This window comes from Melanotaenia boesemani, chromosome 19 (assembly GCF_017639745.1).
Source record: "Melanotaenia boesemani isolate fMelBoe1 chromosome 19, fMelBoe1.pri, whole genome shotgun sequence".
NCBI classification, from domain to species: Eukaryota; Metazoa; Chordata; class Actinopteri; order Atheriniformes; family Melanotaeniidae; genus Melanotaenia; species Melanotaenia boesemani.
In genome coordinates, this window is record NC_055700.1 from 2292771 (window position 1) to 2320660 (window position 27890).

General features: G+C 44.0%; 1 protein-coding gene across 6 annotated transcripts; it reads left to right on the plus strand.

Annotated features, from left to right (window-relative positions):
- Nucleotides 1-871: 871 nt before the first annotated feature.
- sec31a (SEC31 homolog A, COPII coat complex component) lies at nucleotides 872-27477 on the plus strand. 6 transcript variants are annotated; one of them, XM_041969894.1, is made up of 29 exons: nucleotides 873-1078; nucleotides 3089-3168; nucleotides 7755-7878; nucleotides 7958-8156; nucleotides 8236-8331; nucleotides 8514-8654; nucleotides 8730-8872; nucleotides 10051-10150; nucleotides 10234-10395; nucleotides 10710-10862; nucleotides 10946-11170; nucleotides 11252-11326; nucleotides 11428-11469; nucleotides 13993-14427; nucleotides 16111-16228; nucleotides 16387-16565; nucleotides 16657-16783; nucleotides 16863-17008; nucleotides 19281-19454; nucleotides 19655-19809; nucleotides 19846-19933; nucleotides 20201-20305; nucleotides 20621-20723; nucleotides 21910-22257; nucleotides 23848-23903; nucleotides 24347-24583; nucleotides 24654-24773; nucleotides 24851-24922; nucleotides 26139-27477. In XM_041969894.1, the coding sequence occupies exons 2-29, from the start codon at nucleotides 3090-3092 to the stop codon at nucleotides 26316-26318; spliced, it is 4182 nt and encodes a 1393-aa protein (XP_041825828.1). In that variant the 5' UTR covers nucleotides 873-1078; nucleotide 3089; the 3' UTR covers nucleotides 26319-27477. The 6 variants fall into 6 exon arrangements, with proteins under 6 accessions (XP_041825832.1, XP_041825828.1, XP_041825826.1 ...); XM_041969892.1 differs by having other exon boundaries at nucleotides 19655-19933; XM_041969896.1 differs by lacking the exon at nucleotides 21910-22257 and having other exon boundaries at nucleotides 19655-19933.
- Nucleotides 27478-27890: the final 413 nt, after the last annotated feature.

Here is a 27890-nt window from a genome sequence, read left to right on the forward strand (position 1 = left end):
TAGAAGATCATGTTTAAAATGATAAGTTTTAGTATGACTTTGCTGTTGCAGTTTGTTAGTGTGAATAAACAGCAGACACATAAAAAAGTATGCAATGTGTTTAATTTTATATTGGTAATAAAGCATTTTATTATTCCCCTCGTGGATTAATTTCCAGAAAATGTATTTTGAAGATAGTGTTATTGTAAAATACCGTGTATGTAAAAGGTAAAAATGGGCCATTATGTGTATAGTAATGTTGGAGTTTTGCAGCGATTGTAATGTGAGTGGAGTATAATAACTTGCTTTGGAAAGCATTTAAGACACCTTTCCTACCCCCTTATCTGGCTAATGACCGTGTGAACTTGTGACCTTTGAGAAGAGCCCACCTGCTCATGATGCTGGAGCTGCTGGACAGAACTCACCTGTTGAGATGGTTGTTTCTTGCTGGCATGCAGACAGATGTCCACATTTCCCCCAAATATTTTAATTTTATGCATTTATATAGTATTATGGAAAATGCAAGTTAGAGGTTATTTACTGAATTCAAACACAGAAAAAGGCTACTTAGAAAATAACATTGAAATGATTAATTAAAGACTACATTACACAGAATAAAAAATATTTTTAATTATTTTATTTTGTTTCAGTGTTTAATACATTTGTATTTGAATACAACAGTTTATAACCAAAGTAGGACACCTATTTGTTTATTGAATAATAATTTATTATTCTTAAATATTAAATACCCTATGTATTTCCTTATTTGAAATGTTTTAACCGTTTAAGCTGTTAATTTAACCGTTTTTGTAACTGTTACGTTAGCATGTTAGCATGTTAGCAAACAGAGGTCAGCCCCCGGAAGCTGGCGTTCTTCTTCGTGGAAGGAGGAGATTGTTGCTTAGTGCCACGTTGATGGAGACCAGTGGGGACGTGGAAATCTGTCTTGAGTCGGCAGCCGGGACCCGGTAGCCCGTTCTTCTGTGTAGTCGTTAATCCGTGAGCGGAACCGAAACGGGACCTATTTCTGACGGAACGTGTCCGTGTTTGCCTTCTGTTCTATGTCAGCGTTCATGTGAGAGGCAGCAAAGAGAAGAAGGTAAGCCGCTTTAGAGAAGTAGTAAGATGTGTGTGCGGGGCTCTTTGAGGAACTGTCTCCCTTCTGTTGTGTTGCACTGCACGGACAGCTAGCAGGCTGTAAAACGCTATGTAGCCTCCACCAGGACAGGCAGCACAGTGACATTTCAAGTCTTTTTCTCTCCACTGATGCTCTTTGATGGCAGAACTGAGTGCATTTTAATGGTCCAGCAGCTGTTAGCTTTCCGCTAGCTTGTAACTGTCTTTGCTAAAGTAAAGCAAAGACTTGAAAAGAGGAAAAATGTTGGCTACGTCTCGTCCTTGCTTTGAAATAGCTGTAAACTCCAGGAGCCATGTGATAATTAGGCCTGTGTCAGTAATTCTGTAACCAGTCTGTTAATCTTAGCAGCAGGTGAAAAAGTAAAAATGCACCATTCAAAGTGGGAATTAAAGTGTAGGTACATGTTTATAAACCTGCCACATAAAGCAAACATCTGCCACGTGCACAGGTTTGTCTCTTGCTTCATTAGAAAGACGTAAATACACTTGATGCAGAAAAAGACTCGATTTAGACCCAATGTCTTTACATTTCTAATAAAACTGAGATTTGTTAACATGACAGACAACTTAGCAAAGAAGCCGGTTTTAAATGGGAGCTTTAAAAGACATAATTTACTCCAGTTTATTAAAAATAAACAAATACATAAAAAACATCAAAGATCAGACAGTCTGACAGAAAACAGAATTTTAGCAGCAACAAGGTGATTCCCTGTTAGCTGGAAACTCGGCTTATCTCAGCATGGAGGCAGAAACTGGACACGTGGAGGACAGAAGAAGAAGAGTCGGGACTAAAAACCATCTACAGCAGATGGACAGGATCTGAAATCCAGTAAAGACCTGAACCAGGACCTGAGAGATGCATCTGGACCTTCAGCTGATCCATCTACTGTTGGCTGAAGCCTCATCAGAAATGGTCTCCATGGAAACGTGGCTGTCAAGAAGCCGTTCAAACAGGGAGGAAAGGCTGAGGTAGGTCACATGACACAAGAACTGGACTGAAGATCAGTGGAAACGGGTCTGATGGAGGGACGGATCCTCCCCAGAACCCGGACCTCACCGGGTCTGATGGAGGGACGGATCCTCCCCAGAACCCAGACCTCAGCGGGTCTGATGGAGGGACGGATCCGCCCCAGAACCCGGACCTCACCGGGTCTGATGGAGGGACGGATCCTCCCCAGAACCCGGACCTCACCGGGTCTGATGGAGGGACGGATCCTCCCCAGAACCTGGACCTCACCGGGTCTGATGGAGGGACGGATCCGCCCCAGAACCCGGCCCTTAGCACTATTGAAGCAGTGTGGTATCATCTGAACAGAGAATTGAAACAAAAGGCAGAAACATCCAAAGAAGCGCTTTGGAAAGTCCTTCAAGGATCCTGGAGAATTATTCCTGGAAAGTCCTTCAAGGATCCTGGAGAATTATTCCTGGAAAGTCCTTCATGAAGTCGAGTGAACTATTCCTGAAGTCTCGGGTTCAAACTAAAACTTGTGCACGGTGCTGTACTCGGCTTATAAATTTGAAGAATAAAAGGAAAGGAAAAACCTTTCCTCGTGAAAATGGAAATGTTGTGCTGTTTGTTTATCTGTTGTTTACTCTCTCCGTGTAGATGTAGACTAAAGCAGATAAAAGCCAGTCAGAGAAGCAGCTCGGTACAAAGTGCTTTCTGGAAAACAGCAGACATGAAACACTTCAGCTGAGAAATAATACACTTTCCAGTTCTGAGGAGGCTCTTTTATTAAAACATGTTCATTGTAGCTGGATTTATAAATAAAATAATGCACAGTAAAAAAATCTGAAAATGTTACATTAAAGCTTTTTTTGGGTTTTACATGAACTGGTGTGAGACCAGTTCCCATCGAGCTAGTTTTAACTACACGAGCCGTTCCTGCTTCTGTAATGATGAGAAAACTTTTAAACAAATTTAGGATGTGTTTTAAATATTCTGTAGTGTTCACTGCTTTTATGTCTCCAGGATGAAACTTAAGGAGATAAACCGCACAGCCATCCAGAGCTGGAGTCCTGCACAGCACCACCCCATCTACCTGGCCACAGGTAAGAGCATGCAGCAGCCTGCTGCTCCTGGTAGTCATGGTTTTCACAGATCATTATATATCCCACAACAAGAAAAAAAACTGGCAAAAATTCTGGAAACCCTCTTTGAGAGGATGCAAAATGTAAACAACATTGTTCAGTTATGTTTTACAACCTTAAAACATCAAGGTGTGAATAGCTTTGTGTTAAATCTCTGATTTATTCATTATTTCCAAACCAAAGAGCTGAATGAGGATCCTCCAGATTGCGTAACTCTCTGCCAGAGGTTGTATTTGTGAAAAGTTGCAGCCAGTTGAAGAGGAACTTGCACTAATCTGAGGCGTGGAGAGCTGTTTGCAACGAGAATGATTGTTCTTTTAGTTCAGAGCTGGTGGTGCTGCAGAAAGGAGCATAGCAACCACACAACTCTAAATTCCTACCGCGACTTGAAGTGCACACGCCACTTCAACTCTAGTTAAATAAACATAGAACTGTTTGCTAAATTTGGAGGTTATTTTCTCAGGCTTGTTTTGCAGTGATTGTTTATCACTGATATTTTAACCCTTAAAATTCAACAGATCCCCCCGAGGTCTTTCTCTTCTACAATCAGCAGTGTCTCAGGAACGGTGGTGTGTAGCTCTGTGGGATAAACTGTGATGGATAGCTACCCTTTAGTATATGGAAGTTTTCCAGGCATTTCTATCCCGTCCAGGAGGTTTACAATCCAGCCACTAAATGTAGTTTTATTCAGAGACTCTATCTGGTAAATCCACAATGATCCATGATAACAGCATTATTTATCACATTTCATCATAAAAACATCACCATCACTACTATGTCGCTAAGAGACCTCTATTTAGACCTGGACATGATGATGAAGCCACTTCCTGTCAGACTTTCCACCAATCAGAGAGCTTAGATTGACGGTAACGTCCAATCAGGAGCAGCCAAAGATCAACCAGTGAGCAGAAAGTTCTATGTGTGTGTGAAAAGAAGAAAAATAAATTACACTGGGATTAAAAGCTGTTACAGACTGGTTTATACTGGGATTAAAAGCTGCTACACACTGGTTTATACTGGGATTAAAAGCTGTTACAGACTGGTTTATACTGGGATTAAAAGCTGCTACAGACTGGTTTATATTGGGATTAAAAGCTGCTACAGACTGGTTTATACTGGGATTAAAAGCTGCTACACACTGGTTTATACTGGGATTAAAAGCTGCTACAGACTGGTTTATACTGGGATTAAAAGCTGTTACAGACTGGTTTATACTGGGATTAAAAGCTGTTACAGACTGGTTTATACTGGGATTTAAAGCTGCTACAGACTGGTTTATACTGGGATTAAAAGCTGCTACAGACTGGTTTATACTGGGATTAAAAGCTGCTACAGACTGGTTTATACTGGGATTAAAAGCTGCTACAGACTGGTTTATACTGGGATTAAAAGCTGTTACAGACTGGTTTATACTGGGATTAAAAGCTGTTACAGACTGGTTTATACTGGGATTAAAAGCTGCTACAGGCTGGTTTATACTGGGATTAAAAGCTGTTACAGACTGGTTTATACTGGGATTAAAAGCTGCTACAGACTGGTTTTTACTGGGATTAAAAGCTGCTACAGACTGGTTTATACTGGGATTTAAAGCTGCTACAGACTGGTTTATACTGGGATTAAAAGCTGCTACACACTGGTTTATACTGGGATTAAAAGCTGCTACAGACTGGTTTATACTGGGATTAAAAGCTGCTACAGACTGGTTTTTACTGGGATTAAAAGCTGCTACAGACTGGTTTATACTGGGATTTAAAGCTGCTACAGACTGGTTTATACTGGGATTAAAAGCTGCTACACACTGGTTTATACTGGGATTAAAAGCTGCTACAGACTGGTTTATACTGGGATTAAAAGCTGCTACAGACTGGTTTATACTGGGATTAAAAGCTGTTACAGACTGGTTTATACTGGGATTAAAAGCTGCTACAGACTGGTTTTTACTGGGATTAAAAGCTGCTACACACTGGTTTATACTGGGATTAAAAGCTGTTACAGACTGGTTTATACTGGGATTAAAAGCTGCTACAGACTGGTTTGTACTGGGATTAAAAGCTGCTACACACTGGTTTATACAGGGATTAAAAGCTGCTACAGACTGGTTTATACTGGGATTAAAAGCTGCTACAGACTGGTTTATACTGGGATTAAAAGCTGCTACAGACTGGTTTGTACTGGGACTAAAAGCTGCTACAGACTGGTTTATACTGGGATTAAAAGCTGCTACAGACTGGTTTATACTGGGATTAAAAGCTGCTACAGACTGGTTTGTACTGGGATTAAAAGCTGCTACAGACTGGTTTATACTGGGATTAAAAGCTGCTACAGACTGGTTTATACTGGGATTAAAAGCTGTTACAGACTGGTTTATACTGGGATTAAAAGCTGCTACAGACTGGTTTATACTGGGATTAAAAGCTGCTACAGACTGGTTTATACTGGGATTAAAAGCTGCTACACACTGGTTTATACTGGGATTAAAAGCTGCTACACACTGGTTTATACTGGGATTAAAAGCTGCTACAGACTGGTTTATACTGGGATTAAAAGCTGCTACAGACTGGTTTGTACTAGGATTAAAAGCTGCTACAGACTGGTTTGTACTGGGACTAAAAGCTGCTACAGACTGGTTTATACTGGGATTAAAAGCTGCTACAGACTGGTTTATACTGGGATTAAAAGCTGCTACAGACTGGTTTATACTGGGATTAAAAGCTGCTTCAGACTGGTTTATACTGGGATTAAAAGCTGCTACAGACTGGTTTATACTGGGATTAAAAGATGCTACAGACTGGTTTATACTGGGATTAAAAGCTGCTACAGACTGGTTTATACTGGGATTAAAAGCTGCTACAGACTGGTTTATACTGGGATTAAAAGCTGCTTCAGACTGGTTTATACTGGGATTAAAAGCTGCTACAGACTGGTTTTTACTGGGATTAAAAGCTGCTACACACTGGTTTATACTGGGATTAAAAGCTGTTACAGACTGGTTTATACTGGGATTAAAAGCTGTTACAGACTGGTTTATACTGGGATTAAAAGCTGCTACAGACTGGTTTATACTGGGATTAAAAGCTGCTACACACTGGTTTATACTGGGATTAAAAGCTGCTACAGACTGGTTTATACTGGGATTAAAAGCTGCTACAGACTGGTTTATACTGGGATTAAAAGCTGCTACAGACTGGTTTATACTGGGACTAAAAGCTGCTACAGACTGGTTTATACTGGGATTAAAAACTGCTACAGACTGGTTTATACTGGGATTAAAAGCTGCTACAGACTGGTTTGTACTGGGATTAAAAGCTGCTACAGACTGGTTTATACTGGGATTAAAAGCTGCTACAGACTGGTTTATACTGGGATTAAAAGCTGTTACAGACTGGTTTATACTGGGATTAAAAGCTGCTACAGACTGGTTTATACTGGGATTAAAAGCTGCTACAGACTGGTTTATACTGGGATTAAAAGCTGCTACAGACTGGTTTATACTGGGATTAAAAGCTGCTACAGACTGGTTTATACTGGGATTAAAAGCTGCTACACACTGGTTTATACTGGGATTAAAAGCTGCTACAGACTGGTTTATACTGGGATTAAAAGCTGCTACACACTGGTTTATACTGGGACTAAAAGCTGCTACAGACTGGTTTATACTGGGATTAAAAGCTGCTACAGACTGGTTTATACTGGGATTAAAAGCTGCTACAGACTGGTTTATACTGGGATTAAAAGCTGTTACAGACTGGTTTATACTGGGATTAAAAGCTGCTACAGACTGGTTTATACTGGGATTAAAAGCTGCTACAGACTGGTTTGTACTGGGATTAAAAGCTGCTACAGACTGGTTTATACTGGGATTAAAAGCTGCTACAGACTGGTTTATACTGGGATTAAAAGCTGTTACAGACTGGTTTATACTGGGATTAAAAGCTGCTACAGACTGGTTTATACTGGGATTAAAAGCTGCTACAGACTGGTTTATACTGGGATTAAAAGCTGCTACAGACTGGTTTATACTGGGATTAAAAGCTGCTACACACTGGTTTATACTGGGATTAAAAGCTGCTACAGACTGGTTTATACTGGGATTAAAAGCTGCTACAGACTGGTTTGTACTAGGATTAAAAGCTGCTACAGACTGGTTTGTACTGGGACTAAAAGCTGCTACAGACTGGTTTATACTGGGATTAAAAGCTGCTACAGACTGGTTTATACTGGGATTAAAAGCTGCTACAGACTGGTTTATACTGGGATTAAATGCTGCTTCAGACTGGTTTATACTGGGATTAAAAGCTGCTACAGACTGGTTTATACTGGGATTAAAAGCTGCTACAGACTGGTTTATACTGGGATTAAAAGCTGCTACAGACTGGTTTATACTGGGATTAAAAGCTGCTACAGACTGGTTTATTTTGGCTCAGAGCTGAAAGTCTTTAAATCTTTTGTGTTGTTCGAGTAAAAACTTTCATATTTATTAGATTATTTAAAAGAAAAGCAGCTTAGTAATGACTAAAGGTGATAGATATGTGTTCCCTGGCGTGCAGGAACTTCGGCCCAGCAGCTGGACGCCTCCTTCAGCACCAATGCCTCCCTGGAGTTCTTTGAGCTGGACTTGGCCGAGCCGTCTCTGGACATGAAGTCATGTGGCAGCTTCACCTCCACTCACAGGTAGAGACCTCTTCTCTTCTTCTTTTTCATGCTACTCTTCATCTCTCACACATATCCTGTTTGCTTGTCCCGCCCACAGATACCACAAACTGGTGTGGGGTCCCTTTGGTATGGAGACTGGGGGCCACCAGTCCGGCATCCTCATCGCAGGGGGCGAGAACGGTGACATCATCCTCTACGACCCCGGAAAGATCATGGCCGGAGAGAGCGACGTCATCATCGCTGAGGGTGACAGACACACGGGGCCGGTGAGAGCTCTGGACATCAACCCGTTCCAGGTATCGTGGGTTCAACGCTCTCTAAACCACCTCCATGTAAAACACAGACGCTCACTGTGTTTTGTTTTCTCTTCCAAAGACCAACCTGGTGGCGTCAGGTGGGAACGAGTCTGAGATTTATATCTGGGACCTGAATAACTTTGGTTCTCCGATGACACCTGGACCTAAAACCCAGGTATTTAACACATCCCAAGCTGTGTAATTATGTGGATAAAGATGTCCAAATATCTGCTTTTAGAAACCATGATAGATGGATGACACTCTTTACAAACATGGAGATGATCTTTGGACTTTTTCACAGTTTAGATGGCTTGAACGAGGTGCTGATCTCTCAGTGTTTGTGTTTTTGTCTGGAAGCCTCTGGAGGACATCAGCTGTGTGGCGTGGAACAGGCAGGTTCAGCACATCCTGGCCTCCGCCAGCCCGAGCGGCCGGGCTTCAGTCTGGGACCTCCGCAAGAATGACCTCATCATCAAAGTCAGCGACCACAGCAACAGAGTACGTTGCTCATTAACGTTTTAAAGCTTTCTTATGTTGCTTTGGGACTGGTCTAATATCTGGTCTTGGCTTAAGATGCATTGTTCTGGCTTGGCCTGGAACCCAGAGGTGGCCACTCAGATGGTCTTGGCCTCGGAGGACGACCGGATGCCCGTCATCCAGATGTGGGACCTGCGTTTTGCTACCTCTCCTCTCAAGATCCTAGAGCATCACACACGGTAAACGCTGCGAGAGGAAGGACGAGTTCATGTTTCTGACAAGCGTAACGTCATGGTGCCAGAACACAACACAACCAAGGTTGGATCTTAGTTCGAGTTTAAACAGAAAGGCAAAAATAAGGAAATTAATCCCAAAAAAGAGGAATTAAACCTTGTTAAAAAGAAACAAGAAGAGGCCAGCACTTATTTAATCGCAACCTTTCTCCACACCCCGACAATTTCAATCATTATCACACACATTCATTATTAGTAGGAAACTCTGGGGAATACCGGACAATACATCATATTATAATGAACCAATAATAGTAATAATACTCAGCATGTATACCAAGATCACCTTAAACAACAACTCATGTTTGTAATGGAGCCAGCGGTAATAATCATGCTAATAACAGGATCCATATTCATAATAATAATGATTAACAGACGTTTTTCTCCAAAGACTTACATGTGAAGGTGGTGAGACAGTAGCGTTAAGGGTCCTGCCCAAGGGCCCCGGAGCAACCCGTCCCCTGTGGGATTCGAACTCAGGTCTCTGGCATGAGAGATATACCATCTATCATCAAATATAGCCGACACTACTTAAATACTAGTAGTGTTTCTATGCAGTAATGAGAGTAATAATATAATATAATATAATACACTATCAGTTCCATCCTAAACAACAGTATTTGATGCAGTAATGGAGATTAAAGTCATAATAACGTTAATTAGCTAAAAACGGTCTTTGTAAACGAACTTTTTCTCTGTTTTTATGCTTCTTCAGGAAACTGTGAACCTTCTGTTTAATAACTTAAAGCTCTCCGCTTGTTTTACTTTTTGCTCCTGTCACCATTTTATTCTGTCTGCAGCTTCAGCTTGAGCTGCTTTTATTGATTCATTTTTATCTATTTATTTTTTATTTATTTGTCCTACGCTAGTTGTAAACTCAGTATGACGCCGGCCTTTCTGGAGGACCTCTGTCCCGGGCAGTGATGCAGGTTCTGACGGTGAAGCAGAGCATTATTCTATCTGATGTGAAGGATCCTGTTTTATCACATCTTAGAATATTTATAATCTCTGTTTTGATATTCTGTTAAAGCTACTTGTGTGTCAGTGACAGCTGCAGCTCCTTTATCAGATTCCTCCCTGACTGTTTAACGTCTGTTTAAATGTTCGTTCTTATTTATTTCACCCAGCGGTGTCTTGGCCGTCGCCTGGAGCCTGGCTGATCCTGAGCTGCTACTGAGTTGTGGGAAGGACAGCAGGATTCTGTGTTGGAATCCAAACACAGGCGAGGTGAGACTTTTCCACATCATTTTATGGTTGTGCTGCACTTTCTGAGCTTTTTACATCAGAAGGTGAATAACTGTGACTTGCAGGTGCTGTACGAGCTGCCCACGAGCATCCAGTGGTGCTTCGACATCCAGTGGTGTCCCAGAAACCCAGCAGTTCTGTCAGCTGCAGGCTTCGATGGACGCATCGACATTTACTCCATCATGGGAGGCAGCAGCCAGGCGCAGAGCCAGAGACACGCCGACCAAGTGAGATTTAAATCATATGAGCCAAAGTGTTGCTGTGAAAAGGTTGTGGATGTAAGAAGCGTTTTGTTCTCCAACTGCTTTCTGCAAATACTGTTTGGAGAGAAACTGAAAGAAAATGCAAGTTGAAGATGCTTCTAGTGAATAAACACTCATCAGCTCCACCTGTAAGGCGTGTCGACATGGTCAACACGCCAGCGTCACAGTGAGGAAGAAAAGGGATTTAAACGTGGCCTGGTTCCTTTTCTTTTAGCTGCACATGATTCAGTTTGTGTCGCCAGGCTTGTTTCTCAGTGTGCTCCGGGTGTCTGTTTCAGATCAGTAATTCATTTGGGAACATGGATCCCTTTGGGACGGGACAGACGCTGCCTCCTCTCCAGTTTCCCCAGACCACCGCCCCTCCAGCTACAGTCAACCCTCTGAAGAAGCCCCCCAAGTGGATCCGCAGACCTGTGGCAGCAACGTTTGCTGTGAGTTGGATTTCTTTGCGTTTAATCAGGTTTACAGGAGCCGACGACTCTGAACAGTTTAGGTGGTCTTTGTTTTGTTGCAGTTCGGAGGAAAGCTGGTATGTGTGGAGAACGCCAAGGCTCAGCAGCCTCAGGAGCCCACCTCACATGTGGTGCGCATCAGTCAGGTCGTCACGGAAACGGCTTTTCTGAAGCGCTCTGATCAGCTGCAGGCCACTCTGAGCTCAGGCGGCTTTGTGGACTTCTGCCAAGAAAAGATCGATGCTGCTGAGAATGAGTTTGATAAGACTGTTTGGTCTTTCCTCAAGGTACGTGCTTCACCATGAAAAACCTTCTAATAGAGCTGATTTTAAGTAAAAGGTCTTAGTTTGACTGTTTTGAGTTTTCAGGCTAATTTTGAGAGCGATATTCGCAGCAAGTATCTGGAACTTCTGGGTTACAACAAAGAGGAGCTGGCCTTAAAGGTGACTGTATTTCCATCAAAGATAACATATAAATATGTTTTAAATATGTTTCTACAGCTTAATCAATACATCTTGTGATGAATGTGTCCGTTTGTTGGCAGATTTCAGCAGCTTTAGAGGAAAAACCTGCAGCGCCTCCAGCGGTAAGTTAAGTCAGAGCATTGAATCTCATACAGGACTCTGTAGAAGCGCTATCAGAGGGTCTTACATGCATCACATGGACTCAAACATGGCTTGTAATGTGGGGTAATGCTACCAGATACCTGGCTGTTTGCTGAGAGGTTCAACATTTCAGTTTAAAAGGTCATGATTTGTGTTTTTGTTTACATCAGAAATGATTGGCTGCAGGTTTAAGACTCCACTCAGATGTCTGGCTCACTGATTTTAATGTTATTTATATTTTTATATTATTCTTTTAGTTACTTTATTCATTTTCCTTGTGATGGGTTTATCCACATGTTGCTTTTGTGGTGGCTTGATGCAACTTCATTTCGTTCTGCGGTGTGTAAGTGGATGAGGAAGAGGAAGGAGGTGGAAGTTTCTGATTCGGTGTTTAAACTGAGGATGATGCAGATTATCTGATCTATAAACTGAGCATCAAAAAGACTTAAACTTCTTAAAACTACTTATTAAAGCTGCACTACGGAACTTTGCCACGCGCACTATCGTCGGCTAATCCAGCTTCATCTTCGTCCTACCTGCTGTGAGCTCTCTCTCTCCAGCCAGTAAAAGTCAGTCTTATCTTGACGCTTGTCTGATCTCTTGTTCTGTCTCTTTCTTTTCCTCTCGTGCGCTGATAAAGTCTCGTTGCATTTGTTTGCTGAATCAGCCGTGTGACGCGGCGCAGAAGAAAAAGTGGTGAATTGGTGTCTCAGCCTCGGGACGTACATAACAGACGTCACTGTGTCATCAAACAAGTCCGGAGAGCAGAGTTTTAATGACTGAAAGCTACGTAGTGCATCTTTACTTATGTGAGCTTAAGCCAAGAGAATTTCGTTATGCTTGTATAATGACAATAAAGATTTTGAATCTTGAATCTTTAAATCCACAATAAGAAGAATCCTGTGTAGACTTAGAGCTGCTGGCTGTTTGTGTGGTGCTGCTTAATAAGATTTAACTCTTTAACTTTAACTTTAACTATGATGGTTGCTGTGTGTGGGGCGGCGTGGCTGAGGGTTGCCGGTTCAATCCCGGCCCATCGACCTCATGTCAAGGTGTCCCTGCACAAGACACCGAATTTACATAATCTTGCTGGACCTGACCAGAGAAAAAAGGAGAATAATGAAGAGAAGTAAGAAGGAGACAAAGATCCAGTAGATAGTAACGATCCTTCAGTCCAACCTAACACCAGACAAGCAGCTGCTACACCTGTACAGAAACACACCAGAGAATTTCCTACAGCTTTTACAGGTAAACTAAGCAGACAATCATGAGGAGTTCCTAAAATAAATAACCAGGACAACAACAAGGTGTATCAGTTCAACAAAGTAAACACGTCACATTCACCCATTCACACACTGAAGCTGAGCGGAAGCTGCCATGCAAGGCGCTCAACCACGATCCATCAGGAGCAAGTAGGGGTTCGGTGTCTTGCTCAGGGACACCTCGACATGAGCGCTTCGGGCCGGGATCGAATCAGCAACCCTTACAGGTTACAGGACGACCGCTCTACCCACTGAGCCATGCCGCAAAGCACCAGAAGCAAAGAAAAAAAACTTAACAAGCCAGAGCCCTCTGCGGTCAGGAGACACAGGCCTCGGCAGCCGCCGACCCGCCAGGCACCGGTCATTCAGGTTGGCCCGAGCACAAAGCCCAAAGAGCCCAGAATCAAGGAACTGGTTTATTTGACTAAGTGCAGTGTGAAAGCAAACCTGGACCAGCTGAAAGCTCCAGATGTGCTGAGTCAGACACAATAATAACCTGCAAGAAATCTTCATTTTTATCAGGATTTGTTTTCAATCTGTTCCAACCAAAGTTTACTGATCTGCAGCCAAACAAACAAAACCAAAGAGAACTTTTCTGACACTTTGATTCTGAGAAAAAATGTAAAGGATTAACTTTCAGACAAGACCAAAGAAAGCATTTATTTTTAAGCTTTTTGCAAGTGGTACCAGAGTTTCTGCTTCAGCTTTTGAAGCTACGCAGGAAGCTGGAAGTGATTTGTACTCTGTCATCGTAGAGAAGCAGGAATCGGCTCATTTCCTGAAGCTGCAGACATGATCTGATGCATGCTTGTCTCTTTACTGCTCCCTCTCTGGGTTCTATATTAACTGTTTGCTCTGTGAACTGTGGACTTTAGATTTCATTAAGATAAAAAAATACCTGCAATTTCTGAATCAGACATGAGAATCAACTTTACTCTAAACGTCCACATTTGCACAAAAATCCTTCCGAGTGAGGCCACTTTAATTCAAACGACCTTTAGCAGACTTTTACATCCTCAAATGAAGTAACTAGAAACAGCTGATAGGAGCTGCCTTCAGCTGCAGAATAAAGAGCTATTTCATCCACACTGATATTTGCAAACTGTAAATGGTATTAAGAAGAGCAGCAAAGAAAATTAAATGTTCATTAATCTTATTTTAGCTGAAACAGATCCATAAAAATCATTCCCAGACTGATCGTTCAGTCTAATTTAACTCGGGATGTCTTCCCTCTTTATACAGTTGGAAGTTCCTGCTCCTGCATCCCTGCAGTCGTTGGCAGACCTTAGCTTCATGCCGCCTGCTGACAATCCAGAGGCGGCGTTTGACTTGATCGCTGCTGCAACCCTCCAGTCCGCTGCTGCTGACCTCCAGCCCACTGCTGCTGACCTCCAGCCCGCTGCTGTAGACCTCCAGCCCACTGCTGCTGACCTCCAGCCCGCTGCTGTAGACCTTCAGTCCGCTGCTGTAGACCTCCAGCCCGCTGCTGCCACTCTGGAGCTGGACTCCACTCCTGTGGTAGAGACGGAGTTGGAGGAACCAGCAGAACAAGAGGCTCAGCCAGAAGATGCTCCTAGCAGTGAAGCAGGTGTGAATGTGGATGCGGTTCTCCGAGAGGAGGCTGAGGAGAAGGAGGAGGAAGAAGAGGATGTGGAGGAGGAGATTCCACTGGATGAGGTATTAAATTGTTGTGATAAATGCTTCTTAATGATTGGATACACCAGTGAGAACATGCAGGGAAATCCAAGTCAAATGGTTTGTTTAAAGCTACGACTTCAGCTGTTATCAGTCGGTCCAGCTCCTCTGTCTGTTGATCCAGTTCATGTTTAAATATTAGTTTTATTAAGTTTATATTATTAATTATGTTTAAGTACAGACCAGAGTGCTCCAAGAACAAATCCTTGTCATGCTAGTACTCCACCAACACCATCATATTCATCTGTAGTCCGATTCATTGTAGGCCATTTATATTCAGATTAAAAGAAATCCATTCTCTGATCCACGTTAATCCAGTTTATAATAACTATGTTCATAAACACCAGATCATAAAATAATGACCTAGCTAAGAATACAAACAGATCGGATCAAATCTCTCTGATTCAGTCCTCCATTCTGAGCTGCACAAGGAGACAGTGGAGAGGAAATCCTCCATCAGAACCAGGAAGGACAGCCATCTTTCTGGACCGGATGGGGGTGGAGAGGACCGGTAACATGAGTCCACAAGCGGCAGAACTCTAATCCAGGGATTCCTGCTGAGAAAGAAGAAGAGAAACACAAACGAATGACAACAACAAGATGTTTCTACATGGAGAGTAAAGAGGGCAGAGCATCATGGGACGTCCCCCAGCAGAGAGGAACCCAGTGCATCATGGGACGTCTCCCAGCAGAGAGGAACCCAGTGCATCATGGGACGTCTCCCAGCAGAGAGGAACCCGGTGCATCATGGGATGTCCCCCAGCATAGAGGAACCTGGTGCATCATGGGATGTCTCCCAGCAGAGAGGAACCCGGTGCATCATGGGATGTCCCCCAGCAGAGAGGAACCCGGTGCATCATGGGATGTCCCCCAGCATAGAGGAACCTGGTGCATCATGGGACGTCCCCCAGCAGAGAGGAACCCGGTGCATCATTGGACGTCCCCCAGCATAGAGGAACCTGGTGCATCATGGGACGTCCCCCAGCAGAGAGGAACCCGGTGCATCATTGGACGTCCCCCAGCATAGAGGAACCCGGTGCATCATGGGACGTCCCCCAGCAGAGAGGAGCCCGGTGCATCATGGGACGTCCCCCAGCAGAGAGAAACCCGGTGCATCATGGGACGTCCCCCAGCATAGAGGAACCCGGTGCATCATGGGACGTCCCCCAGCAGAGAGGAGCCCGGTGCATCATGGGACGTCCCCCAGCAGAGAGGAGCCCGGTGCATCATGGGATGTCTCCCAGCAGTCTCAACCTCTAGCAGCAGGACTAGATGGATGGATCAGGGGCACCAAGCCAGACCTGCTCTAAGATTTATCAGTAAGGACAGTTTGAAGATGATCTGAAGGTAGGGAGGGGATCTGATACCTGAAGCCAAACTGTGAGCTGGTTCTACAGGAAGGGGTCAGATAACTGAAGCTGACTTTTCATAACATTTCTGGGTCAGAACGATAATGAAGAACTACGGAGACATCCAATCTGGAAATAAAACCATGGACTAGTTTTTCTGCATCAAGACAGGATGTTACTCACTCTAGGAATATTACATAGGTGGTAGAAGGTGGTCCTAAAAACCAGTTTTATGAGTCCGGAGGAATGGATCAGACATTGGTTGGAGGAAGTGTAAAACGTGGAGGCATCATGAGATGGTTCTGTTGTGTTTCAGGAGACGACAGCACCAGTGGAGGTGGAGGTGGAGGAGAGCAGTCCTGTTGATACTCCAGCTGAGATCCCGACTCCAGTTCCAACTCCTGCAGGAGGAGTCGCTCTCAGCATCAGTCAAGGTAACGGCTCCGCTCCAGGTTACATCCCAGGTGGAGGTGAGGGATGAAACGACTGAAAGCGGCAGCAGTCCTCTGCTGGGGGGACATGTACAGACTAGAATTGTGGACATTTTTAGTCTCAGAGCCGTGTGTGTTTAAACTATTTGTTGTTCTACTAGATGTGGACGGGCTGATCACCCAGGCTCTGCTCACCGGAGACTTTGAGGGAGCAGTGGAGCTCTGTCTCCATGACAACCGGATGGCAGACAGTATCATTCTGGCCATCGCCGGAGGGGCCGAACTCTTAGAGAGAACCCAGATGAAGTATTTCACAAAAACACACAGCAAGATAACCAAGGTACCACCTGGGAGTTCCTGCTGAGAGTTTCTAAAGAGCAGATTACTGTTTTATTGGTTATTGATGTTGCAGCCGTGTGCTTGTCCCTCAGCTGATCAGTGCCGTGGTCATGAAGGATTGGCATGACATCCTGCAGACATGTGAGCTGCAGAGCTGGAAGGAAGCTCTGGCAGCTGTCATGACCTACGCTCAGCCTGAGGAATTCTCCTCACTCTGTGGTGAGTTCAATGACAGGCTGTTGTTTACTACATCTATGATGGTCAGCCATGAATTTAACCGAAGTCATCTGCTTGTCAGACCTTCTTGGAGGCAGACTGGAGGCAGCAGAGGACGCTCGGCTGCAGTCTCAAGCCTGTCTGTGCTACATCTGCGCCGGCAACGTGGAGAAGCTGGTCTCCTGCTGGAGCCGAGCTCAAGATGGACATTCTCCTCTTTCCCTGCAGGTGGGTTTTAAAGAGATAAACTCCTGTTGTGTGACTGGAAAACGTTTTTTTTTTTTTTCCATGTGAAGCAGCTTTAAACTTCTTCCGTTTCTCTCATTTTGAGTCGTATTTTTGGCCAAATGATGAATCCATCAGTTGCACCATCTGTTCTGGTGCAACTCCTCTGGGAAATTTCAGGCTGTGCAGCAGTTAAATCGAGCTAACCAGCCGACCTGTAGCTGTAACTAACCCTTACTAAGCCGTACCACAACACGGGTCATCAACCCGGTCTCTGGAAATGTGCACCATCATGTGAAACAGGCAGCGTTACCTGTAGATATTTATTTCTAACTCAGCTGCTGCAGCAAAACAAAAAGGAAAGATGTGAAAATGTAAATTGTAAAATGTAAAATGTAAGGCGCACTGCTAGTCAGCTAAAAACCGTGGTTGTGCTACACTCTCCCTTCTTGCCATTGATATAGGATACCCGTCAATCAAAAGGACACGCCCCTAATTATGCAGAATTTCAAGATTAAATAACATCCAAATGGATGAGTTAGAAAAACTCACCCCCCCCTCACAGTTGTCACAACAGTAAACTTGACCTATTAATCCTAAAATGTATTTTTGTACCAGGCTTTAAACATGTTTTTCTGCTGTGATGTTGGTCTTTTTAACATGGGAGTATTTGGGGATTTGCTCTGTTTTGGAGCCCCTAGCGGATGAGGGGGGAACTGCACTTTTTTGCATTTCTGCACAGGCTTCACATTTTACCGGCGCAGGTTGCCGCTTGGTCGTAGTATAATCTGCTGCCCCGAGTATCGAATTGCGTTCAGTCGGGTTTTTGACTAGGTTTTTACCATAAAGTGAATCAATATGATACATACAACATTAAAGGGTTCATTTGTCTTTTAAAAACGGGTTTATATAAATTGCAAACATACTAATGTTTTAGTTTGATGTAATTTGACAAATTTGATATCACTGCACACACACACATACACAGGCTAATGTGTGAGGAAAGAAATGATCAGTGATTAATAAAAGTCATTAATATTAGTTAAAAGGAACTTCAGAGTAATAATTTTCTGTTTCTGGCTGCATTGTGCTCAGATGACTTCTCTTATGAGGATTAAAGCCTGCAGTGTATTTAGCCTCTTATTGGTCCGCAGGCAGACCAGTCAGAGAATGACAAATGAAAGACATGAGTGTGTGGATGGTGAGAGTCTCTGTCCGACCCTGAAAGTCAAAGAGTGACTGATCTTCATCTTTCTGGGAAGGCGTCATCAGAAGGGAATGATGATGGAGCCTCCTCTAAACCAGGGTTACTCAGTCTGGGACTGTGAGAGCCGCAGTCCAGCAGGTTTTCAGTGTGTTCCAGCTTCAACACGCCTGAATCAAATTAAATGGATCTAACGGCCAATCTAGATCTGCACAATGACTCCTGAATTTGAGTCGAGTGTTGGAGCAGGGAAACATGGAAAACCTGCAGGATTGCGGCTCTCATAGGACTGGATTGAGGAACCCTGCTCTAACGTTGCTTCCTGCAGAAACATCACTGAACTACACTGTTCCAGATAATTCTGTTTCTCATTTGAGGAGACCAGAATTTCCTACTAAAGTTGATGTTTGGAGGTCGAATGTTCCCCGCCCAGACCCAGCCTGACGAGCAGCTGCAGCCTCTGTCTGGAGTGTCCTGATGGAGAGGTTCAGTTTCTTCTTCCTTCAGACAGTCCCACTGGCCCAAAAAACTTCTACAAAAATCTTTCATTCCCTCTGCCGTAAGAATGTTGTAAATATTTTAAAAGCGGACCCTTGAGCCAGTCAAAGAAGAGTTTCTGTCACCGCTTGGGACAAACAATAAAGTTCTGTCCATCCGTCCGTCCGGTTCACCAGCAGCTTCAAATACATGCTGCTGCACTCTGAATAAATGCATTTCCCTGGTCTGTAACTCATAAAACCACATGGACGAGTCTCTTGCTGGCAAGAGAGAACTCAGTTACTCATGATTTTCTCTTCCGTTTGGTTCAGTAAGGAAGCGTCTCCGTGGTGCAGAGATTTAGTTCAGACTTGTGGATCATAATTCTGCTGGAAGTGTCTCTGCTCTGATTGGACGACGTCAGCAGGTGCAGGCTGTGTGACTGTCACAAACACTGCAGGTTTAAACTACCTGAAACAAGCCGTTCAGACAGCTGAAAGCTGGGTGGTGAATTCAGCAGCAAGGAGAAACAGTTTGCTCATGTTAGGGATTAAAATCTGGTGATGAGTCCTGTTCTGTGTTTCTGTGTCTCAGGACCTGGTGGAGAAGGTGGTGGTGTTGCGTCGTGCCGTGGAGCTGACCCAGCGCTCTGGTCCTGCTGCCATTGGCATCCTGCTGGCTGAGAAGATGAGCCAGTATGCCGGTCTGCTGGCCTCGCAGGGCAGTCTGTCCACTGCCATCACATACCTGCCCGACAACACCAACCAAGTATGTAACGCAGCTACGCCCGCTGCACCAGCTGGCTGCAGGTTTACTCTGCCAGCAAAGCTGCTAATCAGCTATTTAGCCTTCAGCCTCGTTTGTTCAGTGGCTTGTGCACCAACCCAAGATGTAGAAGTTGCAGGTTTTGCTGCTGGTGCAGTTTGATGCATGTCCAGACCAACCTGAGTCCATCTTCATCCCTTCAGGTTGCCGTGCAGCAGCTTCGTGACCGTCTCAGTCGGGCTCTGGGTCAGCAGGTGGCAGCATCTCCTGCACAGACCCAAAGAGCTCCATCCCAGCAGGGCTCAGCGCGGCCCCAGCACCGTTACCCCCAGGCCCAGCCCGCCGTGGTGCCCCAGCCCGCCGTGGTGCCCCAGCCCGCCGTGGTGCCCCAGCACGCTGCTCCTGCTCCAACCCCGGGACCGGGGCCAGTACCAGGACCTGCGACCGCCTCCGCCCCAGCACAGCCTCAGTACTACCAACCAGTAAGTCAGTCTCACACGGCCTGGTTCTCCCTCTCAGAACTGATTCCATCTCATCTGTAACTAACCACCTGGTGACAGTGTTGATGTTTTTAATCCCAGCCGGGGTTTAGACGACCAGCTGCTTCCTGCAGATTCATGATGAAGCTGTAGTTTAAACCTCGGCTCCTGTAAAGTCCTCTCTTCTGCTTACGTTGTTTGGTGTGTGCCCCCCTCCCTCCCATGCTGCGGCCATCATTGCCCTGTGCCGTGTTTCTTTGTGTGCTTCAGGTGAGGGCTGCCTCCACTGTCACCTCCTGGAGTAACCAAACTCCCACAGCCCTCCCTAATGTCCCTCCTCCTCCTCTTCAAGTAGGCAGCGCCTCCGAACCGCAGGTATTCACCCGCCCACCCCAACGCGACACACACATTCAGTTACTCTGCAGTTGTGCTGTCTGTGGTGATGCCCTCTCCTGCAGCTACACGCCACCATCACACTGTCTTCTGAGGCCGCGATGCATTCACTGTCCTCACTCAGTCGTTCATTTGATTCTCCTGCATCGTGTGGTTGTGGCATGACTGCATCACTCGCTACCAGATAAAGTCCCTGTGACAGAAGTGATTTAGTCAAACTGACGTAGACTACAACACCTACACACTTTGTTTTGTTTTTACCTTGAGACGACGTCAGATTTGCTTTCATCTTGTCAGGTGGAGCCTCTGAGCCCCATGTACGGGATGCCGGCCTCCGGCACAGCGGCGCCTCCTCCGGCCTCCTCCACTCCGGCGTACATGTACTCCCATCAGTACCAGCGTAAGTGTTTCCTAAACTCTGCAGGTTGTGGACGTGCAGGAGCGACTTCACGTCGGCTTCCTGCACAGAAACAACGCTGAGATGTCGGTTTATTCAAAGCTGGTACAGAAAACACAGTTTTATGTTTTCATTATAACTTTATTGACACAGATTTTTCCATCTTGACGTTTCCATCCAGCTGTTTTTAGGAGCATCAGAATTATTTATTTTGTTTAGGGATTTATTTTTGTTTATTTCCTGATAAACTGTTAAAAGGTTAAAAGTTAAAGTCAGACAGCAGACGTTGTCTTTGTTGACTTCTACGTTATGATTACTAAAGTAAAGCTAAATTAAAGCTCTTTAAATAATAAATAATCTCCTCCGAGCTCCACGGTTTACTTGTTTGCTGCTGAATAAAGTTACTTTAATAATAAAGGAAACTAGATGAGATTGAGTCTTCTTCTAAATATTCACACAAACTGTTTCTAAGCTTTAAATTGAGATGAAGCCTGTGGATGAAGAGAAAAGGCAGATGTGTTTATTCACTAAAGGAAATGTGCTTTATGTGTGAGATGAGGTCACCAGTATGTGAGGAGACTTTAAAGACGTAAGACGTTTAAGACCTAAACCAGGAACTAAACAAGTTCAGAAAAGAGCCGGTTCCTGGAACTTTCTGCAGCTTTTCACAGCATTTTATTTCTTCCTGTCTCACATTTATTAGGTTTGATATGAACAGGAAACGATGTGTGAACGTTCAATTCAGAGCAATAAAACCACTTCTGATTGTTTCACAGTAGTTTTGCTCCTGAAGGAAACAGATTTAACTTCCTCGTTCATGAGCGCTCACTTCAAAAGACTCGGAGCTGAAATGTGACTTTAGATCTTTAAAGACTAAAAAAGCTCCGAGCTGTTTAAGTTCTGGGTGTTTCTGGGCAGGATGTACCGCCGGTGTTGACGTCTTTAGGTGGGAGTTATTGGGGACGTATCCATGCGTCGTCGGCTGTAAGAAAGTAAAGTTTTTCTGTTGTTTTATAGGAATTTCTTCTTGCTGAGCTGAATTCAGAGTAAATAAATGTTATTGGATGTAAACAACAAACATTTCTTGTTGGAGATGTTTGTAAAATCTTTGCCACTAACAGGATGTGATGTTTGTTCCTGCTGCATGGTGCCGATGTTTTCACTAACTGACTTCCTGTGTGACTCCCAGCCTACCCCCAGGTCAGCCAGTACCCAGCTGGAGCTGGGGGGGGCGCTATCTATCAGCCTCTTCAGTACTCTGCTCCTCCTCCTGAGCCCTCCTCTCCTCCTCACCCCCCCGGCTTCCTCTCTCAGTACACTCAGCCCATCCCGTCTCAGCCTGTACCTCCTCTCTATCCCGGTCAGCCTCCTGTCAGTCAGTGCCTGTCCTCCTCTCCTCCATCTCATCCTCCGTTCTTTCCTACCGCCTCCTTTTCCGCTCCACCGTCCTCCGGAGCGTCTTTCCAGCATGGCGGTCCAGGATCTCCTGTGTCCTACATGCCTCCTCCTCTTCATCCTCCACCGAGCGGAGTCTCAGGTACACAGCTAGACCCGGACCCGGAGCTGATCCAGGTCTGCATGTCTCTGATCGTCCTGTCTGTCCTGCTCACAAACTCACTCAGAGATCCACTTTCCTGTTTCCTCCGACTCAGTCAGTTTGCTCTGATAAGCAGAAACCTGCAGACAGCTGCTGGAACAAGCCCCCAAGTTTCTCCATTAATCATCAGCAGTTAATTAGAACTGGAACCCGAGTTCATTCAAAATATATTTTAAGATAAAAGAAGACAAATTTTCCTTTTTTTGTTTAACTTAAAGTTTTAAATATTCATTTTATTTATATAAAAATTCAATTAAAAATTAAACAAAAGTTATTAATTAGAATAAAATGATTAACTGGGTCTTAAAAAATCAGACTGAGCAACATTTCTGAGGTTTTCTTTTAGTTAAAGTTGACATCTTGTGGTTTTAGGAATTGTGTTTGATGTGCTTTTCCTGTCTGATATTTCCATGGAAGAAAATAAATAAAAGTGTTTATTTAGAGAAAAAAGTGGCAAATTATAAAAACCATAATAGCAAAGAGATCATAAAGTTGGAAACATAAAAATCTTTATTCTGTTTGAACATTGTTTATTTCTACTTTAAATAACAGGAATAACTCACATAATTAACCAGACTGATGCTGTTCCAGTAGCATGCTGCAGTTTTATTAACCAACTGTTCTGCTTTAACATCCAACCTGAAATAAACGAAGCCAAAGTTTTTAGTTTTTCAGTAAAACGAGTTTGATCGGCATCAGTTACTGTAGATATAAGGATGAGTTGGTTGTCATGGAAACGGTGATGCTGAGCGTTCAGCTGCAGGTTTGTCTCCTACACGTGTAATCGTGCTCGACACATCGCATGGCTGCAGAAATCAGACAAAAACATCTGGATAATCTGCATGGATTATTTTATTCCAGCTGCAATGAAGATTATTGATCTCCAAGATGATTAAACTTCTTTTATTTATCGGGTTAAATCACCAGAACAAATTTTGTAATGTTGCTGTTTGAACATTTTCATGGATTTATTAAGAGAAATTCTCATTTTAACAGGTGTAAATATGTCTAGTAGATAGAATATAAAAATATCTATTTCATTAAAAACATTTTATTTTATGTATAAATGACAAAGCAAATCAGTTGAAGGTAATTAAACATTATATTGTAGTTATAACATTATTAATGTCTTAAAAAGTTGGATTGAACCACATTTCTGAAAAGAAATAATGATTTTGATTTAGAAAAAAGACAAATAATTTATTTAAAAACTAGTAAAAACATCTTAATGATATTTACTGTTAGGAACTCTTTAAATTCCAGTTTATCTACCAGTAATTTCAGTTTCTGTATATAAAAAAATGAACCAAGTTTCTTAGTATTGAACTTAATTATGTCCACTCTGTATTCTGTTTATTGTCTTTTGTAGATAAAAGTGTTTATTTTTTAACAAGCTGTTAGAATAATTAAATTTATAATTAATTTGTCTTCACAGAAGATGATTTTTGTAAACTTTGTGAACCACATACAGAAACCAGAAATGAAAACTCTCCGTTACACAAGCTGATGAAGTTTTTTTTTTACCTGCAGGCCCTCAGAACGGCTGGAACGATCCTCCGGCTCTGAACCGAGCACCAAAGAAGAAGGTAAGTCTGGGTCCTGCTTGCAAACACACATTCCCGTCATTCCTCTAAAAACTGCACGCCGCTCAGCTCCAGCCCTGTCTGGGATCTGGGTTCTGCAGCTTCTGCTGCAGCTCTGGCTCGTTTTCAGTCCAGAATCCAACAAGACCTTTGCAGAGGAATGTGTGTGTGGATCAGTCGCTGCAGATTTACTGTGTGAAAATAAATACACGTTTATTTAAGAAATGTTTTCTCTACAACCTTATGGAGGTCAGAAAAAGTACATGATTATCTGCTTACCTGCCGTTGGACCGCGGCTGGAAACGAGCATTTTTCTACGATCCACCATGTTGACGCCGTGCATCGTGAACTGCACTGTCCCAATAAATAAATCTGTGATCCGTCTCCGTCTGCCTTCAGGTTGCAGATACACTGATTATTAAAACAAAACTCTTGTTTTTATCCAGCATCTTGCAGAGAACTACACCCCACCGGCTCCCATCACATCGCCCATCATGGCCCCGCTGGGCGCCGACCCCCAAGCCCAGCCCATCTCCTCCGGGGCCACGATGCAGAGCCCGCACGGTGCCCAGGTCCCCTTCTCAGGCATGCAGCAGCAGCTGTCCCCTCCACCCATGAACCCTGCAATGCCCAACACCAGCATGGAGGGTGCACCAGGAGCTCCGACCGGAGATGTGATCCAGGTGGAACGTTTTCCCTGATCAGAGCATCAGTTTGATCAAACTCTGCCATACTGACGTGTTGTTTCTGCAGCCTCTGCAGTCCATCCCTGCTGAGAAGATCATGAAGAAGCCCATTCCTGACGAGCACCTGGTCCTGAAGGCCACGTTCGAGGGGCTGATCCAGAAGTGTTTGGCTGTAGCGACCGACCCTGTGAGTGTGTGACGGAGACGACCTCATCGGTTCTTCTGTTTATCGCCTGAACCAACCGTCTGATTTATGTTCCACAGCAAACCAAGAGGAAGCTGGACGATGCCAACAAACGCTTGGAATCTCTGTACGACAAGCTCAGAGAGCAGACGGTAAGCGTCCGCCGGGTAGGACGTCCAGTCCCAGCACCAGGAGACGCTAACGGGGGGTCTGACTTCATAAGGAGACAAATTCAGTATTCGGCCCATATTAAAGCAGATAAAGTATAAAAATACCAAAAAGGAAAAGTAGTTTGTTTTTCTACTACTACAAAAAACCAAACAAAATACTTGTGTGACACATAAAATGAGATCCAGCTGATATCTGCGGGAAAATACAAGATTTAATTTCTAAATAGCAAAGTCCGTCCGGTCAGAGTTTATATTTAATAGTAATAATGAGGCTGGAATCAGTTAAAGAACTGAAAAAGAAATCTTATTATTTCATCCAAAACAACAGAGATGATTTCCTCATGTTCTTACCACCAAGAGGAATCGCTCAGTAACTCACCTGCACAGGTACTTTCCATAAGTTCATTTTAAAGAAAGGCTGCTTGAGCTCATTCAGCTGATCCTGGTTTGTTTTTGTGCAACTTAAACTTTGTAAAACATACTAAAATAGTCAGTAAACATTTCATTGTGACTGATTTGACTTTGGTCTCCAGACGAGGTGGAGGGTGGATCGTGCAGCTGTGGTTGCAGCAACGGGTGCTCTCCTGCTCGGTGTCGTTGCTGGAATCATCATCGGTTTTACTGCCAGCTTGTGGCTCAGGATCGTAGGAACAGACCCTCCTTTCAGCTAAAGCCTGGTCGTAACTCCTCGTTGCACCGGCCCTCATTCATCCAGCGTCTTCGTGGAGCGCCGGTCACAAATAAAAAGGTTGGAGCAACTCTGTGGCTGGCCAAAAGCAAACTCCACAAACCGTCTAAGCGTTGTTTCCGTCGGGAATTTGAACACATGCAGCCGAGGAAAAGCGTGTGTGACATGTTGACACTGAAAACGTTGAACAGTGAAGGTGGGGGTGCTTTCCTTCTCATCAACATGCACAATCCGGAGAAGATGACCGATAAAACCTCTTGATTTTAGCACCATGGAAACTGAATGTAGACACTGGAAAACTCAAACGTGCGTTCATGTGATAAAAACGGCGCCGCCCACTTGTCTGAGGAGCTTTCAGCACTAACTGCAGGAAGCTCAGACAAGTTTTTTCCAGTAACTGAGGAAACAAAGACGTATTGAAATGAATTTGCCCAGAAAAATAAAATCATGGTGCTTTTTTTTACCATTCTGATTGATTCACTCATGCCTCCATCTTCCTCCTCTCTGCAGCTCTCTCCCGCCATCGTGGGTGGACTTCACAACATAGCCCGAAGCATCGAGTCCCGCTCCTACACGGAGGGCCTGAGCATCCACACCCACATCGTCAGCAGCAGCAACTTCAGCGAGACGTCGGCGTTCATGCCCGTTCTGAAGGTGGTGCTGACACAAGCCAACAAACTCGGGGTGTGACCAGGCGGAGGTCCGTCTCCGAGCCGAGGGCCCGCCGAGGGCCCGCCGGCGGGCGGCCGATTTTCCAGAGAGCTTCGTTCCACCAGGCGTCATCAGAAATGCTCACTTCTTCTTTGTGCCATTTATGTTTCTATGACTCGAACACAAGCCATGCTGTCAGTCACACTCGGTGGTGAAAGTAAAAAGGGCTATATAAAAAATCCACTATAACCACAATCTCACCTCCAGACGAGCTGCTGGAAGAATCCGCTTTTAATTCAGACCTTTAATCATGTGGATTTATGGAGAACATGATGAATATGCAACATTCTGTCGTAATGACATATAATCATTTTTTAATATAAGTGTCAGGAATCAAAGTGAAGAGCAGCAGGTTTGTACAGTTTTAGGGCATTTCTGTCGACATAATGACAAAAAATTGTTTAAATAAATAAAATCTCAGTTAAAGCAGATTCCTCATGCATGATTTGGGCTCATAGCTCCTGCAGTTGTGCAACTTTTAGATTCAGACATTAGCTTTTTCCATCTTTATAAAATTTCAGATTTGTGCACTACAACATAGCTCCCCCCTCCCCTTTTATAACTCATGAATATGCTTTATTCTCCCCTAAAAGTCCTAATAACAGCTTTATGTGTGCATTTGAATGCATCGTTGCTTGCATGCATGTTGCAGATCTGTAGGTTCTAACATCAGGAAGGAAAATGGGGATTAATTAAACACAGGCCATTAACGTATCTGACTCCCGGTAGAGCTGGAAACCCTCCTGCTCTCACTGGCTTGCTTTCACCACTGGTGTCACATGTTGAAGAAATTCATGTTTTATTTCTGTATTTTTATGTTTTCAGTGTAGTCTTGAGGCTTAGCACAGTGCAATGAACTTTACAAAAAGAGGCTTTTTTGGAATTTTAAAGTATGCTCAACGTTTGCAGTCGTCTATGAAGGGCTGGAGGTAATTATCTGGTGATTAATCGGACCTCAGAGGGAAACTGGAAGGAGACTTGTACTTGATTTTCATTCCAGCTTGGATGTGGGCTGAAGCCCGAGCGCTCAGCCTCACTTTCTGTTGTTCATAAAAGAAAACAAGTTTTCTTTTAGGCTAAAAGAAAACAAGTTTTCTTTTAGCCTTTTAGACGGACTACAGGCAATATTTTCAATAAATAGTATTTATTTACAAAACAGTTGTTAGTTCCTTTTTATATTGTTGCACCTCCTGGAAACTAAATGTTTTCATCATTCAGGTACACACCAGTCCACCTTCCAGTACCAGGTCGTCCACTTCACAAGGACCACCTAGTACCAGGTCCTCCTCTTCATCAGGACCACCACCTAGTACCTGGTCCTCCACGTCACAAGGACCACCTTCTGGTACCGGGTCCTCTTCATCAGGACCACCTTCTAGTACCGGGTCGTCCTCTTCATCAGGTCCACCTTCTGGTACCGGGTCGGACCTTTTTAATCCTGGTGTGATAGATGAAGCAGGTGGTGGAAACCTTCCTCAGAGGTTTTCTCCATATTAACATGACAGCATCACACAGGTGCTGCAGGTTTGTCGGCTGCATCCATGATGAGAA

Excerpts from the sequence above, each read along its gene's own strand:
- sec31a (XM_041969892.1), top strand. The coding sequence starts at position 3,090 with ATGAAACTTAAGGAGATAAACCGCACAGCCATCCAGAGCTGGAGTCCT. Across the intron at positions 19,934-20,200 it reads AGCCTCAGTACTACCAACCA|GTGAGGGCTGCCTCCACTGT; the intron begins GTAAGTCAGTCT and ends TGTGTGCTTCAG. Across the intron at positions 20,724-21,909 it reads GTACTCCCATCAGTACCAGC|CCTACCCCCAGGTCAGCCAG; the intron begins GTAAGTGTTTCC and ends TGTGACTCCCAG.